The 24171-nt window shown below is 36.6% G+C and overlaps 1 protein-coding gene across 2 annotated transcripts in view; it reads left to right on the top strand.

Moving 5' to 3' along the window:
• NALCN (sodium leak channel, non-selective) overlaps positions 1-24171 on the top strand; it is a 222683-nt gene that overhangs the window by 115164 nt on the left and 83348 nt on the right. For both annotated transcript variants that reach the window (XM_058824922.1, XM_058824921.1), the window contains exons 11-15: positions 839-970; positions 6962-7129; positions 11552-11743; positions 19379-19516; positions 23655-23729. In XM_058824922.1, the coding sequence (XP_058680905.1) occupies positions 839-970; positions 6962-7129; positions 11552-11743; positions 19379-19516; positions 23655-23729 (705 nt within the window). The remainder of the gene's footprint in view (positions 1-838; positions 971-6961; positions 7130-11551; positions 11744-19378; positions 19517-23654; positions 23730-24171) is intronic.

Below are 24171 nucleotides of genomic sequence, written 5' to 3'. Positions count from 1 at the left end.
GTATGTTCTGTTTTGAACAGAACAGTATGTTTAATAACAGTATATTCTGTGTTTGACTCTAGCTTCTACTGTGGCTGACCCAGTGAGGGAAGTGGTTAGGCTTTTAGGGTAAATCATAAATTCATGGTCTTTGTGATCAGTGCTTAGAAGTTACTTCTTTGAACTTCTGCATATCAGTAATGTTTTAGCATCTCACAGATGTAAACTCCTGGACACTGCTCTGTGCCTCTCTCTCTTCTCTCCTCTGTGCCTGCAGCAGCAGTGACACGAAGCATTAAGTACACATATATGTGAATTATCTGTGAGTACTTCATAGCTCATAGGCTCAGATGTGTATATCTACTGTATGTAGATGTGTTTTATTCATTTAGGCAATAGTTTGACATCAGGTGAATCCCATAAAACATGTTTCTTGAGCAAAAGCAGTGCACAAGATAGAAATTGATGTAACTTTTTCCTGAACAATAAGTCATTGAGATTTACATGAATAAATCATAATGCAGGAGTATTGAACAAGGCCAAATGACTAGATAGATGTGCTCTTAATGCTTTAGAACATACTGAAGTAATGAATATCATATTAAATTATAAACCTTCAGTAAGAAGTCAGTTGGCAAAGAGAAATTAAGAAGTACCAAAAAGTCTCAAAACCTACACATGTAAACCAGTTGAAGCAATATATTAAAACATATTTTAAAGCTTAAAACATTAAAATCATATAAAGAAGCTTTGGAATAAGATATTATTTTAGCTGACTATGTTTTGACAATCTAATATAACTTTAAAATGCACCTGGTTTGACTCCTTTTGATGATAACATTTACTTTTTCTTTTGTAGAAAATGATGAGGTCATCTGTGTTTCATATGTTCATACTAAGCATGGTTGCTGTCGATGTGATTGTTGCTGCTAGCAACTACTATAAAGGAGAAAATTTCAAGAGACAATATGATGAATTTTACCTTGCTGAGGTGAGTATGGTAAAACGACTATCTGGGTAATTTTCAAGATAAGCTAAAGTAAAAAATGTGATTGTCAAGAACATTTTAGTGTGTAATTTTTTATTCCCTCAAGCATTCCAAGAATACTTTGCTCAGTTTTTCAACTTCCTCTGTCTGACAGTGGCTGACAGCCCTATCTTACAACCTTTTGAAAGGTAATTTCCTCAAACAAAATGTTAGTGGTAGTGAGCTGAGGCTTAAGGGTAACATCTGCTGGCAATGCATGGCTGCTGAGTTGCTGTCTTTTTCTTGCAGGAGTGTAACAGTCAGAAGAATTTAACTTTAAAAAGATCACAAAACATTGTATTTAAAAATATAATATAGAACTTCTTCCTAAATAATCTTTATTTATATAAAGATTATATACTTAGCTGCCAGAAAGTCCCTTAGCATAACCAAAATAGTGTTACAAATAGTCTGGCTTCAGCCATCACAAGAGTACACCACCAAAATACCCATTTATGCAGTCATGAATTTTGCAAAGGAGGAGTCTGTTAAGTGCTCCTGAACCAGTTAAGTTTAGCTACAAGTGACATTCTGACAGGGAGCCTGCTTGAGTCATTAGCTGATCAAGGATCTCACTGTAGAGCATGCACTAGACATCCTAGAACCTTGCCTGGATTGGGCACATTTCTCCTCCATGCTTACTGCACTTTCCCTGGCTTCAATAGTTACACAGTCCTTTGGAGCCAGAGGGGTCACTCTTAGGCTAGAGTGAATGATAGCAGAATATTCTTTTTTGTTTCTCTGGTTGTGGTTGTTGTGTAGTTTTCTATGTCTAAATATTTTTTATATTCCGACTCACATGCCCAGCTTTAAGCCCTTTAGTCCATAACAGTACAATGCTTTATGAATCTCCTTTTTTAAGGAAGATTGAATTGATACATATTTTTATCTTAGTTTTAGAATTTGTATTTGATCTCTTAAAATTGTATGAAGCTGAGAGTTCACCAGTTCTAGGACAGAAATGAGAGCAAAAAAACCTGTTAGAAACAGCAGCAGAGTACAAACATTTTAAAAAGTGCAGATTATAAAGACAGCAGTGCTGCATCATTCTTCATTGTCTCTCATGATGCTGGGGATTGCTGGATTTTGTATGAATATTGAGTCAATGTTGACACGGACAACAATTACAAGAATAATTGTGAAATGTATTGTCTTTATCTCAGGTTCTAAGACTATTTGAAAAACAACATGAACATGAAAATTATCTTGAACATAAGACATTGGAATAAAACCAGCAAATGCTGAGTTGTTGTAAAACACTCCACAATCTTAGAGTAGAACTGAGGGAAACTCATTTTCATCTCCATCATAGTTTAACCCCAGCCAGCAGCTCAGCCCCATGCATCCTCTTGTTCAGTCTGCCGCAGTGGGACGGGGCAGAGAATGGTCATAGTAAAGGTGAGACAACTCATGGGTTGAGATAAAAAACAGTTTAATAGGTGAAGCAAAAGTCATACGCACAAGCAAATACAAGCAAGGGATTCATTCACCACTTCCCATAAGCAGCGAAACCATCTCCAGGAAAGCCAGACTCCATCGGCCATAACAGTACCTTGGGAAGACAAACAGCATCACTTTAAATATGCCCCTCCTTCCTTCTGCTTCCTCCAGCCTTATATGCTGGGCACGATGCCCTGTGGCATAGGATATCCCTGTGTTCAGTTGGGATCATCTGTCCTGGCTGTGTCCCCACCTCCCAGCTCCTTGTGCATGCCCAGCCTGATCACTGGTGGGGTGAGAGGCAGAGAAAGCCTTGACTTCACGCGAGCACTGCTCAGCAACAGCTGAAACATCCCTGTGTTACCAGCACTGTGTCGGGCACAAATCCAAAATAGCACCATGCAAACTATGATGGGGAAAATTAACTCTAACACAGGCAAATCTGGAACAATATCCTTGGCTGGAAACAAATAATTAAGTCAACATTAAAGCCTGAGGCCATGAACTCTTTACAGCAGGCATTTTTGCTTTGTGCCCAGGATACAGCAAGTAGAGCCTGGATTCTTAACAAAATAACATTAATTCTATTTATATTCAAAATAGGGAACATTGCATGTCATATTTCTATTTTGGCTCTGAATATATAGTATAATTATGCTTTTATTAATCAGTGCTAGAAACAATCTCTTCAACATTTCAAGTATAAAGTTTTCAGGGTTTTTTTTTTTCCAGTAGAAATACTTACCAGGGTTTATTCAAGGTGAGTCTATAGTGTAGATTGTCTGTGTCTGTCCTATAAGCAATGCCCAGTTTTCTCTAACAATACATTTTTCTCTTTCTGCATAGCTTAGATAATTGATTTCTTAGTGAAAAGGTTGTCAGAAAAATCATTTGTTTGGCTTTTTACATTTCCAGGTATATGAGGTAAAATATTCTGAGATAGAGAAAGGTGGGATTTTTTTTTATTTGTAAAGCATTTCTTATGTCCATTTATTGGATTTCCTGGTTTTATTTTTCATTTTTTAAATCCCACGATGCTTTTACTAGAGGCACTATAAAAATCAAACTAACAAAACCCTAGTATGTTATGGAAGGAGGAACAAAGTATCAGAAGAGCAGAAGAATAAAAAATCCCAAGAGAGAGAAAAAATCAATAAGCTGGTGTCGTTTCCTATTTGGTTGTTGTGAAACTTGTTTTTTGTAGCACAAAGAGTGTACGAAGGAAATATTTTTAAGAGCCTTGAGGAAGCTGAATACTCAGGCAATGCAGATTATTCTACAGTGTTTGTTTTCTTGGTGAAGACTAGTTGGAGCAGGATACACTGCTGTTGCTCTGCCTTTTCCATTAGAGTAGTCTACAGAAAGCTTTCCCTTCAGTGGGAGCTGACTTGAGCAGCCAACAGCAGTGAGGATTCACTTTGCTAAAGGAAATAGCCAGATAGACTACAGCAAGCATATCTGGCTTTCTGATACGTTTTCCAGAAGTTGTCTTGGAAGCTGCTGGCTTTAGGAGAAGACATGTCTAATAAAATATCTCACTTGGTTCATCCTGTGTATCACAGGTTGTAGTGGCCTAGAATTGCAGAAGTTCACCCACTTAAACTCAGTGGGCAAATCTAAATTAATGTATTGAGATGCCCCATACCAATAAAGGAAACCTATTTTCATTGTTGGAAAGGAAAAACAAACTTATGAAGGAAAGGCTAAACAAGAAGATAAAAGGAGTTAATCTATACCCAGGTCCCATTGTTTGCATAATTTTGTATACCCAGTAGCAAATAAGAGGTTCTGGCAGGCATTTCAACTTGTATGCACCAGTCCTGCAGATTAATCAAAATTTTAACAGGATGACTCAAAACCCCAGTGCAGTATCCTGGAAAGAGTAGAGCTTCAAACACACTAATTTTTAATGAGAATGCTGAATTTAGGTGCAAAATACATAGACAGAAGAGTGATGTATATTGGTTTTTATATGGTTCTTCCATTATCATGTTACATACTAGCTGTCTAATTTGAGTTGCATACAATTTCTACAAATACTGTCTGAATACCAGAATTCAAAATCAGGTGCTCCTTTATAGTTTCTCCTAGATTCCTTTTGTAACCTGTCCCCTTGCACTGCTGCCTTTGGGTAGCCTTTGCCCTGTCCTAGATGAAGGAAGGATTGAATGCTCTGTCTGATCTAGTCGTGAGGGAAGCGTTAGAGGTCTGTGCCCTTAATCCCACTGATCCTTCTTGGAAGAATTCTTATCTTTCCTGGCAGCTTGATAACCTTTCAAGTAAGACGCAGTAAATGAGTTTGTCGCGGTTGGATGCTGACTGATAGTGAGCTCTGCCTCTGCCAAAAAAAGGTGTTGAGTGGCTACTAGCAAAAGGTAATGTTGATGACAGTGGAATTAATACCATAAAGCTTCCAGGTGACCAAAAGGGACATGACTATCAGGGAAATGGCTCATTTCTGTTAGCTCCTCTTTGGCCTCCCCAAAGCAGAATTGGCAACATAGTGAATGGAGGGTGACTGCTTGGTAACTGCTTATGTGTTACACCTGTGTTTTCTGCTCTGGCTTCTGAGTTTGCTTTTGCCTTCTCTCCACAGCAATGAAAGGAATTATTCCAGCTTTTAAAATACTATAAAATTGTATTTCATTTCACACCTAACAAAAAGTTCTACTCAGATATTCTGAATCTTCTCCTGTAATTAATTATAAGGAAGGAAAAAAATACAAGCTCTGTCAGCAGGAAGACAGGTGTATAAATGTAATCAGATGTTATGCAAACCATTTGATACATTTTTAAATGCCAGTGGTTTGAATTCATTTGACAAGTATGTGAAATGCAAATTATCCTGCCCACACATTTTTAGAATAAATTAAAATACACTTAACATCATATTTGTAAGTCTTGTTCTAATAGGAAGCCTATGTGCTCTGAAGTTTGCATGTGTGTATTTAAATGACATTGTTATTCCACCTGCTCTGAGTTGAATCCCAGCTGTTTTCTAACCACTGTTCCATTTTGCCTAATTCAATGGCCGCCTTCTTATTTTAGGACTCAGTTAGATGTTGTGTCATTAAAAGTGAGCTTTACTTTTAAGTTTTTTTTGCTAAAACATTTTTCTTGTGTCTTAGAGATTTTCATGTAAAGGAATAGTCTCTCCAAACCTGGCTCATTGCTCTCCTAGAGCTCTTTGAGATCCCAGAACACAGGCTGTAAAACTGGCAAGATCCATTTGAGGATAAACGCATAAATGTGTCCCTACACTCTCTGGCATAAACTTCAGTGTTTAATTTCCATCTCCACTCCTGCTGGTGACAGTCCTGTGCACATAAAATACATGAAATTTTATTTAGCTATCTCACAACCTCCCACTTTCGTGTTGATAAATATATTTTTGATGGACTGCACAATTTAAATTTTTAAGGCAGCATCCCAGAGATTTTCATTGTCAGGGTCAGGATTAAAATCTTAGTCTCTAACGTTTTTATCCCTTGCCAAATTCAGTAGAGCTCATGCCCCACAGTCAATTTGTCGCTCATCTTAACAGACTTATAATGCTTGTCCTCAAAGGAAATTTAAGTTATATTTTCTTTATTTCTACTGCACTTTGGAAGTATTAGTGGCAATTAGATATGAGCTAGTGTTATTTTAGGGTCTCTTTTAAACCTCAATGTGTGTAAAGGGTCAGAGAGGAACATTTCTGAGTCACGGAAAAGCATTTCCATTGCATATTCTGGCTGTTGGAAATTGTGGAAGAGAGCATCTCAGAGTATATACAGTGGTAAAATAAGAAGGCAGATGAGGAAGTGTGCCTAGCCAGAAGGATTTTTGGTTGTGAGAGAAGTAAGAGAAAATAAATCTTGAAAATGTACACCTATGCTTTTGTTCAAACTGAACATTATGCATTTTACTGTGCAAATATTTCAAGAAAGGCCTCTGGAAGAATCCCAAAGTCATTCCCTACAAGTAGATTTCTTCCCCTGTAACTTGCCACCATGTCCAAGTTCTTTAACATCATTATGAAAATTAACTAATTCTGGACTGACTTTGAATTTCCTCTCCAAAATTTGTTTTGGATCCTTAAAAACCATTACCTCTTTTCTACCTGTTTTGGTTGTCATATTACTATGGATGTTTCAGAAAATTGCAGTAGCAATTTCCAAACTTTGGTGTCTCTCTTAGATCTCTTGAAATTCTTCTGAAATCTCATACGTATTGATTCATATTTTGAAAAATTCATGTTATCATATTTTCTTTTTTTGTATATATAAAGTGAAAGATCATCTGGATGATCTTCATGCTTTCCAAATCATGAAATCTACCTGTCTGTGTTGAGTGTATAAAATTCTATGAAGTGAAATCTATTATTGTTTATTCTGTTTAGAATATGGTTGGTTTTATTAAATATTATGATCTTTATTTTTGCCATACAAAGCCCTGATAGACATCATGACATAGAAACTTCTAATTTAACTCAGTTTTTTTATTGCATCTTTCTTATTTTATATATCCATCTAGGTTGCTTTTACAGTTCTGTTTGATTTAGAAGCTCTTCTGAAGATCTGGTGTTTGGGCTTCACAGGATACATCAGCTCATCTCTTCACAAGTTTGAGTTGCTGCTTGTAATTGGAACCACTCTCCATATTTATCCAGACCTCTATCACTCTCAATTTACATATTTTCAGGTATGATCAGCTACTTTTACTTTTTATCCTATATACCAAATTAAAATGTTACCCATCCACATTTCACACAAATTTAAATTTCCTCACAGTATTGAATCATTTTGAGAATGACTTTAAAATAAAAAAAATCTCTGGTTTTAACTATGTTCATTGGGTGGATTTAGAAAAATAGCATTTTTTCTAACTTTGCTGAGAATTCCTTTCTGTTATCAGTAACTCCCATTTCTTATCTGAGCTGCGCTGTTCATAAGTTCTGGTTTGTTTCTGAGTTGTTATTCACTGAGCCTTGACCTAGGACACAGCTGTTTACAACATCACACTCCTATTGTGTCCACCACTACTTTCCTGGCTGCTCTCCCTGCGGCCTCAATTCACTTGCTGTTGTTTCTCCAAATCTTCATCTCTGTGGCAGTCACATGCTAAGATAAATTACTGTGAGTCTTCTGAGAAAATTTCTTCAGAATCATCCTAGACTTGGGTTTTTTAGCTCTCCAGCCATTCCGTATCTAGATGGAGTGTGAGGCTCTTCTTGCATTTTCACTTGGGGGAAGAGCAGGAAAGAGAGACAAAAAAAGACTGATTAATTCTGACTTATCATTCTGACTGATTCTTCTTGTCAGCCAGCCCAACCAATTCCCCATTCATCCTTCTTCAAGTGCTTAGGGTTGATCCAGTTTTGAGAGAAAGCACTGGGATTCATTATGAGTTACGTTCCAGAGTGCAAAAGAAAGGGGTTTTTTAAGGATATAAATATTAAAGGATTTATATCTGCCCGTTATTCAGCAATGGGTTGGCATGGTGAATAATACTCAATAGGGGAAAATAATAAATCATCAGACAGTGTTCTGTCAATAAATGTTATAGTGACACATATTGTCAACATGAATACAGCATGGGGGAAGCAGTCTCCCCAAGTGTGGGTTGAAACATAAAGGCCTTTTCAGATTTCTGCAAATGTCATCCTCTATTTTTTCTAAATGGTTCTGCAAAACTTCTCAAGAAAGCTTTCAGGATGAAAAAATCTATTTTGTTTTCACCTGATATAATTTGAAGCCTTTTAAGCCATTATAGCTTTGATTTTGCTGTCCAAATATGTAGAATGTTGTTACTCTATGCAGCATGATGCATCTAAAGTGCAAGGAAGGATGATATGTCAGGAGTAAGCACTTGCACAGCACAGGGAGCGTAGCTGGGAGCTCTCAGTTAAACCAGTCAGCAATTTAGTTAATAATTGGTTCATATTTAATAGGACATAGTCTGCTTATGACTGGTCGTTTCTTTGTAAGAGTTTTCAGCATATATTATGAATATTGGACTAAATGGATGACATCATCACTAACTCATGGGATTGAAAGTATGATTAAAATGTAGGCAGATGCTGCTAATAAAATAATAAGTATTTTCTTTTTAATGGATTGAATTAGTTTAGTGGAGAAGTGATGGTGGTGATGTTTGTTTTTTTTAATTAAACCGTGCTAGCTTTTATGACAGATAATTTCAGGATGTGATTTTTTTTTTTCCAAAATATATGAAAGACATACATTTTACAAACAGAAACACCTGGTACACTGAAAGATTTGGGTTGTATTTGCAGTCCAATCACCTAGGAGGTGAATAATTAGAAGGTTGCAGAATACCTTTGAAGTCAGTCGTGTAAGGTACATGCCATACTCCTCCACAGTTAAGTTCTGGGCAAGTTAGATAGCACATTTTCAAATCAACCAAGGTCAAAATGCCTTTTTCACATGAATACATCTTAATGTTAGGCAGATTTCCAGGCATTTAGGTATTTGTGATGACAGCGTAAATGTGTTCCTTGTCAGCCAACAAAACAGATTACTGAAAACAGAAGTCCTTCTTGACACATTCCAGGATAGCAAGCAAGAATTATTGTTTGGGTTGTCTTCCATACATTTCAGTTTGCATTATTCATTGGTCTATATCATTACCTTTTGCCAACACATCACTCAGTCTTTACTACATTGGCTACTGTCCACCCTCCCACCTGTCTTCCTTGCATTCACTGTGCATTCATTCAAGATGCTTTGCAGAGCCCTCTGTGAAAGACTACAGCAAAGGACTGTTATCTAGCTATATCTGTAGGACATAAAATTAGTGAAGAAATAACAGATTTTGCATATTGTTGCAGATATCTGTAATGAACCAGCATAAAAGGGATATGTTTAAACAGAATTTAACCTATACTGGACTAAAGAGATGGTATTGTATTTGTGCTTGGGGAAAATACTGCTGAGTCATTTTCTGAATAACTGTCATCCTTTGCAGGAGATGCAGACATTATTTGTAAGAGAGCTGTGGTTCCTTCTTTGTATTATTAATTTTGATTTGTTTTTAATATATTTTTATATTTAATCCAAATAATGCATCTTCTACGGCTCCTAAATATAATACAATTTGCAATCCAATTACACAAAATGCATAAATTCATTAGAATGTACTTTTGCTAGATTCAGTTTGTTGCCTAATGAAAATAAATGAAGAAACCAAATAGTATCAATAAGATTAGTGTGTGGCTTAAAGGTCAATTGAAGTTCCCCAAAGAAAAGGGAAAAAAGTAAGGCAAATAATTGAGTTTATCTAAAACACCACTCAGAATGCCAACTAGTATGAAATCTTCTTCCCACTGGGGTCTATGTTGAAACTAGTATTGATGGGAACAGAGCTAACATTTACAGCTTGTAAGTAAGAAGGCACCACATTTGCATTTTAATAGTACCTGGAAACTCACTCATCTCACTATCTGTCTTGGTAGTCAGTTTCATGTACTCAGATTATATGCAATATAGTCGTGGTACCAATATGAAAGAAAGGACTTTATCTCACCTTGTGCTGATGTTGTGAAAGTTAAGCTGTCTAGTGTAACCTCTGAATCTAGGAGTCTTTTTTGCCACTGAAGACAGTGGATGCTTATCCCATCTCACATGAGGGCTCTGGTATGTTTGGAATAAGTGTGTCTCTTGAGTTGACTCTCTCTTTGTCTCCCCCCACCCCTCTCTTTGGTAGTTAAATCTAGATGACAAGCATATTGTGCATACCTTACAAATAGGTAGGGAGATAAGCTTCATGTGAAATCCAAAGGTGTGCACTATTAGCAAGCTACAGGACTACAGTGAGCTCACTGTATGAACAACTTCTGTCACACTTATTTTCTTTCCAAAAACAGCATGGTAATTGTATTTGATTTGTACTTAAGGTCAGACACTAATTACACTGTAATTCCTACTTTTCATTTCAATATGATTCTTGTGATACCTTGAAATAGAGACCCTTTTTCTTCCTAAGAACTGCAGAATCTCAGTTGCCCCATATGTTGTCTTGAGCAACTAACGTTGCTGCCACTGCCTGTTGTTGATACTGATGTTCTTGTCACAAGTCAACATCAATGGCAGAAACAGGAGAATCAGAGTTGTCAGCAGCTCTTTCAAAGTAGACTCAGCAGTGAATGGGTCAGGAGTTCCACACAAGATCAAAGTTTTGCTGCCAGCACTGAGAAGTGTCAGATATGTCAGGGGCAAACAATGCTGTTCTGAGAGGCTGACTTTCTTTCATACTGAGAAACACGACCCAAAATTTCCCATGTTATGTATAATATGAAATAGCAAAATATGCTCATTACCAAGTTTACTAGGTTATATAGTACGTAATGCGAAACAATTTTGCTTCAGGTCAGTGAAACGGAAACATGATGTGGGGAAGAAGACTTGGCAGTTCTTTATGTGAATATGTAACCTGATATAGCAAACATCATAAAATCAGAGAAATCTAAGTTAGAAGCGGCCTTTCAAAGCCATTTCATTGAGCCCACTGCTCAAAGTAGAGCTTTTGTCAAAGACTGTTCAAGACCCTATCCTTTTCATATAAGAATGAAATTTTAACAGTGATGATAATCAAACTGGAGCCATTTACCTTGCACTTCAGTAGATTCTTAGTTGTTAAATCTAGACTGATGCACTTTGACTCCTACCTGGAGGCATTCTTATGTTTGGTAACACACTGTAAACCTCCTTTGGTCTCTAATTTCACATTACATTCATATTTAATACTTGTGGTGTGTTTTGTCTATGTCTTTGTTCCCATTGTTACCCCCAAAACCAGCTTCACCCAATTGCATGTCTGTAATGACTTCATGATCACTGAGTTGACTGCAGCCTTGGAGACCCCTGGGCTCCTCCCATGCCTGTACAATCATCCCATGCCTGTATGCCTCAATGCTGCTATGTTCCTGGTTTTGTGGTTTTAACCTAACACACAATTTGTCTTCTATTGCAAGTGGTGGCAACTTGATTTTATTGGTCTACGAGGCTTCAGGTCCCTTTTTGGCCATGAATGTCTAATATTTTGAAATTTTTTGATTAATGTGATAAATAATTGATACAGTTGCATTTTTCTCTTTTTTTGCAGGTTCTTAGAGTAGTTCGGCTTATAAAGATTTCTCCCGCTTTGGAGGATTTTGTGTATAAGATCTTTGGACCAGGAAAAAAACTTGGAAGTTTGGTGGTATTTACTGCCAGCCTTTTAATTGTAATGTCAGCAATCAGTTTACAGATGTTTTGCTTTGTGGAAGAACTGGATAGATTTACAACCTTCCCAAGGGCAAGTATAAAAAGCACTGATTACTCATTGGATGTCACTATTTTCTTATCATATTTTCGATAAGAAAAATATTGTAAGATATTTTTTTACCAATTGATGGCAGACTTGGCAGTGTTTGGTAAATGATTGGACTCAGTGATCTTAAAGGTCCTTTCCATCCTAATGATTCTGTGATTCTGTTGAGTTTAACCTGGCCAGTAGAGTTAAACATTCCATAGCCACTTGTTCAATCATCCCCCTGCAGTGGGATAGAGGAGAGAATTGCGGGGGGGGGAAAAGTAAAATTTGTGGGCTGAGATAAAGAAATTTTGGTAGGACAGAAATGGAAGGGGAGACAATAATGATACACGAATATACAAAATCAGTGGCTCACAGTGCCGTTGCTCAGTATATGTTGGCTGATGCTCAGCCAGCTTCCAGTCTGCAGCCCATAACCAGCTTTCCCCTAGTTTATATGGTGACCATGGTGCCATATGTGATGGGATATCCCTTTGGTCATTTGGAGTCACCTGTCCTACCCCTCATAACAACCTCAGCTGGTTCACTGGCAAGGTGAGAGGCAGGAAAGGCCCTGACACTGTGCAAGCACTGCGCAGCACCAGCTAAAACATCAGGGTGTTATCAGCATCGTTCTCATCTTAAATTCAAAATATAGCACTGTGCTAGCTACCAGGAAGAAAATTAGTTCTATCTCTGCCCAAACCTGGACAGACTCTATCATATTTCTTATTATATTAGCAGTCTTCCTTTCCTTCTGAGAAACATGAAGCAGTTTATCTCCATACATATAGGTTTTTAAAAATTGTATTTTCTAGGTGTAATAGTCGCCCTGTAGTCCTTCTGTAGTGAAAACCATGTTTCCTTGTGATGTGTATTCTATTTCTGCTGTCAAGGGAACACAGAGAAATTTTGCCCATGCACTGTGATTATGACACAGCACAGCATAGAGCTTAACAGGACTCTGTCATGTAACAGGAAGAGAATTGATGTCCACAGGCATGAATATAGCCAAGAATTTATATAAAACATGCATACACATGTTTTATATCTTCCTATTATTAAAGTGGTCGTTCTTGATTTGTACAAGAATGCTTGTTTTACACAGGGTTATAAAACCTGCCTGCATTGACAAAGTAAGTGTTTGCCTTTTGGGTATAAATAATGGATATTTATGGGCATTACATTAATTCAGAACAGAACATTGAAAATCAGTGGAAATTGAAGCTAATGTATTTGTTGAAGCACACTGTTCTGAATGAAAATAGTGCAATTTCTTTAATACTGGATTAGACTGGGTGTACATGGATTGATTCCAGTAACAATTTATTTGTTTGTGTCATTCCAGTTTGGTTATCCAATGTATCTATTTTAGTGGAAGTGCATTGCTTGGAACAATTAAATAACAATGAAGAAGGCAGCCTCAAGGGTCATGTATTTAGTGAACAAAATGGCTAAACAACAATTTGTAATTATCAAGCTGAACTTGATCTATGGGAAGCTGGCCATCCAATGTGGAACAAAAAATGCCTACCCACAGGGAATAATGCAACACCATGCTTTCTATTTTGGAAAACATGCTTAGAAAAGCAGCCACTAGAATTAGATATTCAGTATCATTCATTAAATGCTGAAGAAAAATAAAATAAAATAAAACTTAAGCTTTCCTAATTAAGTCAGGTCTCTAACTCAGGTGATATTACCACCATATTCTATTCTCAGTTCCCATGTACAACTTCTGAAAAAAACTGCAGGTTTCAAATTACCATGGAATTTTGTTCTTGAATTATTTTATTATTTATGCAAAATGTCAGTGAAAGTCCTGAAAGAATAATTGCAGTATGATCAAAATAAGACAGGATTGCCATCATCTTTACATTTTGACTAGATAAATTGATATAAGTACCTGAGAAAGATCCACTTGCAATGCAAAATGGCCAATTTATATCAATATATTAGTAAAGTTTTGGATTATTTTGAGCATTTTAGTCTGCTGCCATTTAAGCTTCAATAAAGGCCTCTAGCATATTGAATTTTAACAGGAATATGTAAATACTAAATACATGATTAAAGAGTGAGAAAATATTTTTGCCAACAAATTATACAGTGTTTTTACAAACAGGACACGTCTTTCTCCGTCTATTTTATGACTTAAGTACTGTAAAAAGAGAAGAGCTGTTAACAACCATAGAAGAGTGTTACAGCTATACTGAATTGAAATGTTTTCAATATTTTTTTTCATATGATAGCCAGAAGCATGAGTCCCTCTTTTTTATTTTTTCATGTATTCAATTCACCTTGTTATATTTGTTTCAGAAGCGTAAAATTTACAGTATGTGGTTTCTTTTTGTAGTTTTATAGTAAAGCATCTCTTATTAGGTTAAAAGTCAGTGAAAATTTTGTACTCAAAATTGTGATTGATGGTGTGAAATGGTGGCATACCTCTGAAGGAGTTTGTCTTCCTAGCAAAGTCTGGGACTTCTCCAGTTTTCTTCCCTGAAGAAAGATCACTGAATCAGTTCGCAATAAGACAATTCTCATTATTTTCAAAACATAACTGAAGACATGCTATATAAAATGTGAGATGATGTTAAGTCTGCAATACCAGAATTTGCTAAGATAAATGATAAGGAGCTTACCCTCAAAGAGCAAACCTTAAATAGCCAGGACTGTTGCTGTGAGTTTTTCAGTTAAAAATACAGGGAGGACAAGCATGATAACAAAAATGGTGACACTAAAGGCTAAATTTTGAGTTTCTACATTAAAGTGCTTTCTACATTGAAACAGACAAAACCTAAAATCATTTTGAAACTAAGTGCTTTATAAGAAGGCGCAGTATGGGTTTTGGAACAAATAGACCTCCTCCTTTTGCTAATGCCTCTAAATTGCATGTTTTCACATGGTTTCCTGATGAAAATCAATAGGCACAAGGTCACTGTTGCCATAGCTACTAATTTCACCCTTCTTTTGGCCATTACAACTTGCCAAATGGACTGGCTTTCTCTCTAATGCTAAGTACAAAAATATAGATGTTTGCTTTACTGTTTTTAACCATCTGCTATCTCTTATTTTTGCATGTCTTCTTGGGCTCCACATATTGAGCCATGAGGAAGGATGGGGTGGTGGGGCCCCCTGAAGAACACATAGGTGTAGGGTGGCTGCTAAGAAAATTCACTGTATGGAGAATGAAACACACTGTTAGTGTCTCTGACTTCCATGCCCTTGTTTCTTTTGAAGTTTGCAGCCTTGTGCTGACTGCTCTGTCTCAATTTGCAAAGTTGGGAATGCGGCCCTTCTTTTAAATGGGTCAATACAAGATGAAAGCCAGGCTCAACTAATCCCAACAACAATTCCCCAGTTTTCACAAAAGCTAGTGGCTCCTAGTCTTGACCTTGAAAAAAGTTCATGATGTGAGATATTAGTTCAACCTTAGAAACACCCATGAAAAAAAGATGAACAATGCAGTCTTAACTCTCTGATTCAGTTAAAATCTCAGTATCACTGCCACATTTTTAAAGGATGGCTACTCTTCTTTACTTCTTTCTGACTGTTACTCAGTCCTTGTGACTGTGTCAGGAGGAAAACCTAAGTTTCTGCTGGTAGGAGGATGTTGCAGCAATGTCCTAAATCCCATTAACTTAATTTGCAGAAGCAATCCCTATGATTGTAGAACTGCTTCCATGAATTAGGCCAGTGGAATTTGGTCCCTAAAATTTTGTGGGCAAGCGCCAGTTACAAGACAAGTGCATTATAACTGTAAGTAGTAATTTGTGTGGCACCACCTCTGTAACAGTTGGACAAGATGTCAGAAATGGCACTTTGGCTCATATATTCTACCAAACCTTTGCCAATCTTACACTATAAATAAAAAGGTAGTTTGACTTCCATCATCAAAACAGCTCATTAAGTAATAGGGCATAAATACCCAAAGAAATTGGCAGTCTTTTCTATAACACAAATTAATTCAGAAAATCACCATTTGCATAAATTTCTGTCTCGTCTTCACAGATGTTGATTCTGTCAGCTAGTTGCATTTCAAATTAATTTTAAAATAAACAGTGGGAGGTACACCTTTCAGCTAAAAATAACTTGCTCCAAAGAAGATTGCTTGGTGCAAAGCACATATTCATTGTGCGCTGCCTTATTTACTTAAACTAATGTTTTGAATTCTACTGGAATTTAATATCATAATAAAATGCTTAAATTATATTGAAAGGCCATTTTATAAAACTATATGCTTTACTGACAACTGGTTTTGATGGAAGATTAGATTTTTATATTTAATTAATATCTTCTCCATTAATCTATTATTAATGTATTAATGACGAGTCCACAACGTAGACCGAAGCTATTTTTATAACTTAAAGAATTAAGAAATATAAACTTCAACAATTGAGTAAAATATATGTTTTTTTAAAAAGCAGTAAGCTGTGGTAATTAAGTGTGATTCAGAAGAAAGGATGCTGCACTAGTTCAGTTGTCCAGTCCCTCAGGTGTTTTTAAAGCCAGCATTGGGGTGTATTATTTAATGTAGTGCCCACCTTAAGCTTCAGCAAGGAGTGCCACACTAACCAGGTATGATGGCCACTGGCAGTGACAGCTGCCTGGTTTAGCTTCAGCTCCCCATCACATAGAGACCTGGGACATGAGAAGCAGCGCTGAACACTGATGGGGTCCTTGTCTTCTTCACCCTAAAGCACCCATGGCAGATCTAATGGAGGCTGAATTTTCTGCTTGTTTCATGCATGCTCAGCTGGCTACAAAAGGCCTTTCCTAGTTCTCTGTATGTCTTGCATGGGGAGCAAATGATTCTCTAATAAGGAAAAGAGTACTAAGAGTTTGTAATTTTGCACAGTGTAGATTCTGTGCACATGGCTGGGAGGGGACACTCATTTGAAGGGTGGATGTGTCTGCAGATTGGCAATGTGCTGGTTAAGGACAAGATCACTGGCAGAAACATAAAGCAGAGGGCACTGTGCAAATTTCAGGCCTTGTGCTTGGCCTCTCCAAATACTTGACATACTAAACACTTTAACCCCCCTAAAGAATTTACAGAAAAGTAAGTTGCCAGCATTTTTCTCTGCTACTTCTAGTTCATGGTAGCCTTTTTCCTCTGTGGGATCTGCATCTCAAAAGAAAGCCTAGGACTTTACATTTGGTCAGGATGGTTCTGGTGTAGAAATTAAAGTCTGATGTTTAACTTCTCTCTGAACATGTGTGATTTCTCATTTGGATGCCTTGGTCTGCTCCATGTTCATCTCAGCTTCATTTCTCTTAATTTGGACTTGTAGGTTTAAGCATCTCTGAAAATTTGATTAGTGTGAATTCATTCTGAAAAGCAACTGTAAAAAACAACATTCAAACTTCTTGGTCTTAACCTAGCAGGGTGTTTGTGCTTCTATCTGCTTCAGAGTGCCACAGAACACAGCAGCAATAAGAAAACAAGTTGGACTTTGATGAGGGGCTTTTTTGTGTGAGTCAGCAGGCAAATGACTTACAAAACCCTCAGCAGCTAATTTTTTGTGAACCCTGTAACAGAGCAAAAATTCATAGTTCTTCCTCCAAATATAGAGAGGCAACATGATTCAGTTTCTGCACTTCAAAATATGTATTATTCAAACCAACAGAGGAGAAAAAGCTTTACTGCTAGGATCCTTATCCGTGGTCAGTGAAACAATGGACAGGCAGTATCGGAGGTCTTCTGATACTGCTTAGTACCTTCTGCCACTTCTTTTCTTCTTCCATTCTTCCAGCAAACTTTCTCCAAGGTAATCCCTGGGTACAGACATGGAAATTGTCCTGTTACACTGGGCACTCCAAAAAGGCAGTGTCTTTTATGCAGTGCCTGTATAACAAGATGTACTGGATTATCCCTGCCTTACCCAACCCCATCTCAGCATGTTTTGTAACTGCAGGTCCTCCTTTCAAATTTTAAACATACAGTCCTTGAAATACACTGGATTTCATGATACACATCACGCCACTTCCTCCTTTATAGAGCTGGAGCCATCTTCTTGACACCAAATATTGATGATTGTTAGCCATAGGGATCACATATAGAGCCAAAAGTGCTGTATGCATGCACATGGACAGACTTCTCTAGAGTAAATTTGCTTTTACTGCAGGTGAGAAGTCACAATCTTGAGTGGACTCCCCTAAGGGTGGGAATATAACCTTAATGGTTTGGTTTAGAAGAAACATTGGAAGAAACATCTTAGAGAAATCAATGTTTTGTTTGAAAATCTTGATAAACTTGATAAAAAGCCCAAGGAAAGTATTTTCCTGTGGTTTATAATAGCAAGATAAATTTGAGGTCTCCCACACAGTTATTTTTGCCAGCAACTTTAAAAATTAGCACCATTTCATTGTTTCCCAAGCACATAAGTTTGTATAGCTACATGTTTCCAGCTTTTCCAGCACAGGTTTTGGCCCAGGGTAAGTTGCAGTGAAGGGTTGTCTGGATACTATTTCCTCATAGGTTTCACAAGAAGAATCCTTTTCTCTTTGTGCCATCACATTAATGTGTTAATCTGCTGCTGCTGGGCAAACTGAGCACAGATCTAATACATCCTTGTAACTGTGTTAACATTTTGAATTCTAGGAATCCTTTTAGCTGTAAGCTGCATTGTTGTTTTCAGTTTGTAACACTTTTTTGTTTTGCATAAACTTCGGTAAGATACCAGCTTTGATCCTTACTGTCTGGAAAGGGAGTACTTTCAATGCCAGGCAAAAGCAAAAGAAACTTATGCAGTAGTTTGGCCTCATTTAGACAGTTGAGACTGTCAAGATATTTCACTTTGATACCAAACTCAAACTTCTGTTTCCTAGGCGGTGTGCATTCCTCAATGTCTGTGTAGGATGTACATCTTGCAGTTGCACATTGCTCATGCTGAGTTCAATTGTGGTTGGTTTTGTAGGCTCCAGCTGCGGTTTCAAAGGTGTCTGGGTTCTAGGCTTATCTAATTACATATGTTCCTATCACTAAATAAATAAATTGTTTGAAACATTCCCATTATTTCCTCTATTTTTGACATAAATACCTTGTCTCAAGGAGTTTGAAAATGTTGCAGGGGTAGTTCCACAAAAAATACTATTTAAAAAATATAGAGGAAAATTCTGACTGGCTGAATCAAGTGCAGGTGCAGAGAGCTTGCCATGTGTTGGTTAGTCTTGCCTGTGGAGTCCTCAAAGGCTTCTGCTATTAAGATAACATAATTTGTGATCGCATTTAATTATAATACTTTATTATAGGTATATTTAGAGAGAGGAAACATAGAAGAGAAAGCATAATGAAAAAATCCCAATACAGTATCATATTCAAAACAATAATCTCTGATGCTCAGGATATTTATTCTATTTTTCCAGCCCGAAAGGAAACCAAAAGGTTCTTTGTATGTGCTAATGAAGCTAGGACTGTGTTAACACTTGAAGGTTACAGTTCTGTCAAAATCAAGCTATTTATTTCTCCTTTAGCTCACGAGTAGCCTTCTACTTGGCTTTAAAAGTTAAACACATTTCTAAGGTTTAAAAAAGAAAACCAAAAGAGGTATGCATCTCTGTTAAATCAGTTTTAGGAATGTGTCAATAAAACCATATTAGTATAATTCATTAATATGTTTGCAATTCTATTTCTTGCAGGCATTCATGTCAATGTTTCAGATTCTCACACAGGAAGGATGGGTGGATGTCATGGATCAGACACTGAATGCTGTAGGACATATGTGGGCACCAGTAGTTGCTATTTATTTTATACTATATCATCTTTTTGCTACTCTGGTAAGTTTTCACTCGCAAATGTGTTGTGCTTAATTTCATTTTGAATTGCTCTCATAGCTCTTATACTAATTATTCTCAGCTAGTTAAAACTAATTGTGATGCTCATTTTTGGCATAGGCAGCTTTTAGTTCATGGATGTGGTAGAATAAATTTACCCTTCAGCCTTGTGACACAAGGTGGTGGCCTTTGTTCTGGTGTGAGGTGTTGTTCTTCTTAGATCCAAGTCACACTGCCAGACTAACAATATAATTGTTATCTGCCTTGTACCTTCACAGTTCTAATGATTTCAGAGCTAAGTGATTTTATTTGTCATGTAGAACCAGTCCCCTCAGCTTTCATTGCATTCTCTTGGCAACAGCAATTAAAGTGAGAAGTGTAAAACCTTACGATATAAACCCTTAACTAGTCATCCCTACTGTCCTGTTGCCTGATACAAAATCAATGCATGGAAAATGTATTGTATCTAGTGTATCAAGCAATAAATGATAAGAACTAATACAGCAGTTCCTGCATGCAAACAGAAATGTGGATTGTATAAAAAAACAAAAAACCAAATTTTTTTTTCTGTATGTATTTCATGTGTGATTATTACATTCTTTCATAGAAAAAATTGGAAGGAAAACTCCCTTTGATTATCCTCTATCAATAAGGGCTTGTTACTTTATTTTAGTATAACACAGATAAAATACCACAATCAGGAAAATAATCATTTTATGCACCCTTAATTCACTCCTACTATGCTCATTTTTTATTTTCCATTCAATTAGTGTTATTTTCACTTATTTTCCATTTTCTTTCTTTGCTCAGATGTCCACTTACAAAAGGTACTAACTGTATTTCTGCAATCTCCACCAGCTTCTATTTACTTCTTTTACTTTACATTATATCCCATTTCACTTCTAAAGACTGAATAGTAGGACTACAGTTGTGGGTGCAATGGGTTCCTTCATATGGATTGAAAACTTGACCACTTTATAAATGGCAATAAAGTGCATTTCTTGCTCTTAGAGCTGCTTAATCACATCAGAGTATCACCAAACAAATGTAGGTATCAGAAGATATATAGGACATGTAATTTGCTCACAAGGGTCAGAAAATGCAACTTTTCATGCAGGAGTAATCAGTTAGACTTGGGAATTGAGGTTATAAAGCAAAAAGAAAGTGAGTTTTTGTTCATAGATTTGAAAGCAGTTACTGGTAAGAGAATCTTATTGTTTTTTTGATTCTTCATCAAGAATATTTTCTAATCAGTAATTCATTTTTACTTCTTAGATGAATATTAAGCAAGCCCATAAAGTAAAATTGTGTCAAGTGACCTCTCTGCTAAAATTTCACATCTTAATTGAGAAGTAATTTAGCTGTAAGAGCAATTTTAGTATTCTGTTTTATGTTCCTTAATTTGAAAGAATCATCTGGGACTTCTCTCTTTGTTTACTGAAAGCACAGATTTTCCTAGGAGTGAAGTCACTTTTCTGTACACCATCCTCAGTTCTTTTGTAGGGAATTTGCATTTAAATACAAAGTCCTTGCTTTGCTCCATAAGGGTACACTTTTGTTCTCATGCACCTATGCAAATTCTACATTAACATAAAAACTCTACAAAGACAACTTTGGAGAATTATCTGGATTTATGAAATTTTCGGTTCAATACTAATATCTTCCTTAGACCTTGGAAGGGAAAACTATGTAGGACAGAGTTGTCTGTAGGCAAAAGAAATTTAAAACAAAATAACATGGAACTGGTAAGGGAGCATGAAAATGGTTGGGCTGCTACTAAAACCAAAAGGAAGCATTCTAAGAATAAACAGCCATCAGAGAATAGCAAGCATAAAGTCAAATGAAAAAATTACTTTCACTAGCCAGAAAAGGGGGGACAATTAGAATTGAGAATGGTAATTGCAGGCATTTGGCATAGCAGACTGTAGAGACTTGGAAAGAAATAAATCGGTTTCACATAAGAAGGCAAAGAAAAATTAAAGCCCAAAAAAGACCCACTCTCTTGGAAACAAGGACTGTAATTAGTTGAGATGGTGGCAGAGGAAGTTAAACAAATAACATGTTTGCATTTAAGTTTTCTTTTGTGGTACGTTTTCTTTGGTTCTTGTTGGAAAATGCAAAAAGGGAGTTAATGAAAGTCTTGCCTTGATACATGCATATCAGTGCATGAATCAGCAAGACTGTAAGGGATGATATATTTAATGAGTGCTGTACTTCTTTTTTGCATGGAACTGAACTTCCTTAACTGTTATGCTTTGAGCAGCATGTACTGAGTATCATATAATGAACAGGATATTTAGATAAGCAAACTACCATACTGTAAAACCCTAACAGAATTATAGCAAAATTCTTCATTAGCAACTAGGGATCAAAGTAGTTTTCATAACTTGTTGATCAAAAGGAATGACAAAAGTCAAAGGGTCCACAAACAATCAGAAAGTTCCACTTGGCATGGAAATTAGTATGTTAGTCTGTGACCTACTGTATAAGCACATGGCAGTGGGTTTTGGGTAATGGAGTAAGGTGAAAGGTAAAAGAGACATTAAAGAGGTATAGATGAATTAAAGACAGAAAGAGAGACAGAAAAAGAGAGCAAAAGTGATGACTAGTGCTGCTTCCAGTGTTCATCCAGCTGGGGGGATGCTGAGCCTGGTTTCAGCATTGTTCCAGCAGCATCAGTCTAAATCATGAGATGCCCAGGGAGTGATTACCCAGTGAGTGTTGATCCATCGGTGTCAGTATGGCCACTGGGATGTTCAGGGTACTGGAGGGTGCTACCTGGGATTTTTCTAATCCCAGCTAAAGCCAGCTTCTTGTTAAAAGAACTTTTTTTTTTTTTTTCTGAGCACTGACATTTTTTAAATTTATGGGCCAGAGTCCTTCCTATGTCTTCTGTACTTTTATAGTTTATGGAAGAAAAGAAAATCCTGCCTTGGAATAACATCCACTCAACTTAGATGCAGTTTAAGTTCCAAACTCTTTGTCTGGTACATTAAGCCACTTAAATTTCATCTTCTGTATAGGTAGGGAATAAATTTCCAGTGTGACAGGCAAACTTACACTTCATTTACAAGTAGTGGTGGAAGGATATGTTTGCTCTGGCTGTCGCTCAATGGTCCAAGACCACAGAAAAATTGTAGTTCTGTAACTCTTTAAAAAAAGGGTTAGGATACCTTCTGGTACCCCTCTGATATATCTGAAATTGGTGCTTGCCAGTAGAAGCATCAAACTTCAGAGACTAAAACCTTGGCAGTTGCTGGCAGCTGTTGACTTATACATGTGTACATATATTTACTGCCTTAGATAGAAGTTGTCTGATAATATATGCTGAACAGTGGTATCCTCCCTCACCTACCATACTCCTAATTCTGTCTGCTTCTCACCTATATCAATCACATTTCCAGCTCCTTTGCCCTCTGGTCAGCATCTGTATGCAAGGGAAATGTAATAGTCTGATAGTGATGCACACTTTTTTCTCCCTGGGATTTTTCCTCCTAGAAATATATCTTAACAACATTTAACATTAAGTAAATTGAGACACTTGATTTTCCTCTTCTGTGCCAGGAGTTTCCTGTACATGTGATGCATGCAAATAATGAACCAGCTTACTTTTCTTCCAGAGTGGAGTTAGCTACTTTTCACAGAGGCACTCTGAGCATAAAGGAAGGTGATAAAGTAAATGACTGTCAGGTGACTAAAAAGTCACACCTTAATTGAGAACCACCTTAGCTTTACAAGATGTTTTAGGATTTTGCTTTGCATTTCTTTTATTATTGTTGTTGTTATTGTCATTGTTGTTGTTATTGTTGTTGTTTGTTGTTACTATTTCTGATTATTTAATTTTCTCTTCATACAAAGTACATTTTAATGGGTATATTGTTAAACATATATAATTCATTGGTCATAAAACCTAGAATTTAGCAATTTTAAACTCATAATAATTGTATGGTAAGATGAAAAACAGTTCACTACTTGCAAATGGGCTAGCAGATATATAGTAGCAAATGGTATTAGTTCAATAGATGTCAAAGGCAAGAATCCCATTTACATCAGCAGGGCCGTCATTTTTCCATGTTATTGAATAATACTTCTTTAGAAAAAAAAGATAACCTTTAACAAATCACTTACAATTGTTTTGTAGATTCTACTCAGCTTGTTTGTTGCTGTTATTTTGGACAACTTGGAACTTGATGAAGATCTAAAGAAACTTAAACAAGTAAGAATATATTTTTATTGTGCTTTAAATTAGTTTCAATAAGGCATTTTACTTTACTGGTATTTTGTGTGGCAAAAGCTGGGAAACATTTTCATCACAATGAACAAAACATTACATGTGGAAGTGAATAGCAGTATTTTCTTAGATAGGGTACTATCCCACCAACCTTAAGGAAAAATTAAGATATTGTAAAAGAGATGTAGAAATTTGGTTTAGTATTCAATCAAATTTAATTTAGATACTCTTGTAATTAAAAAAAAAATAAAATCACAGCTAGGCCATGTTTTTGCTTATAACCTAGTGAAAAATATCCCTGCCCATGCTTTATGAGCATGGCACAGCTCCAGGGAAGGGTAATGGGAAGAGGGTCCACAGTTAGGAAGCAGTACAGCACACTCTGGTCAATGTATTAGGGGAAGGCTAAAGATGCTTGGAAGAGTTA

This window comes from Ammospiza caudacuta, chromosome 2 (assembly GCF_027887145.1).
Source record: "Ammospiza caudacuta isolate bAmmCau1 chromosome 2, bAmmCau1.pri, whole genome shotgun sequence".
Lineage (NCBI taxonomy): Eukaryota > Metazoa > Chordata > Aves > Passeriformes > Passerellidae > Ammospiza > Ammospiza caudacuta.
Note: the sequence above shows the minus strand (reverse complement) of the source record. Positions and strands in the feature narration are given on the sequence as shown.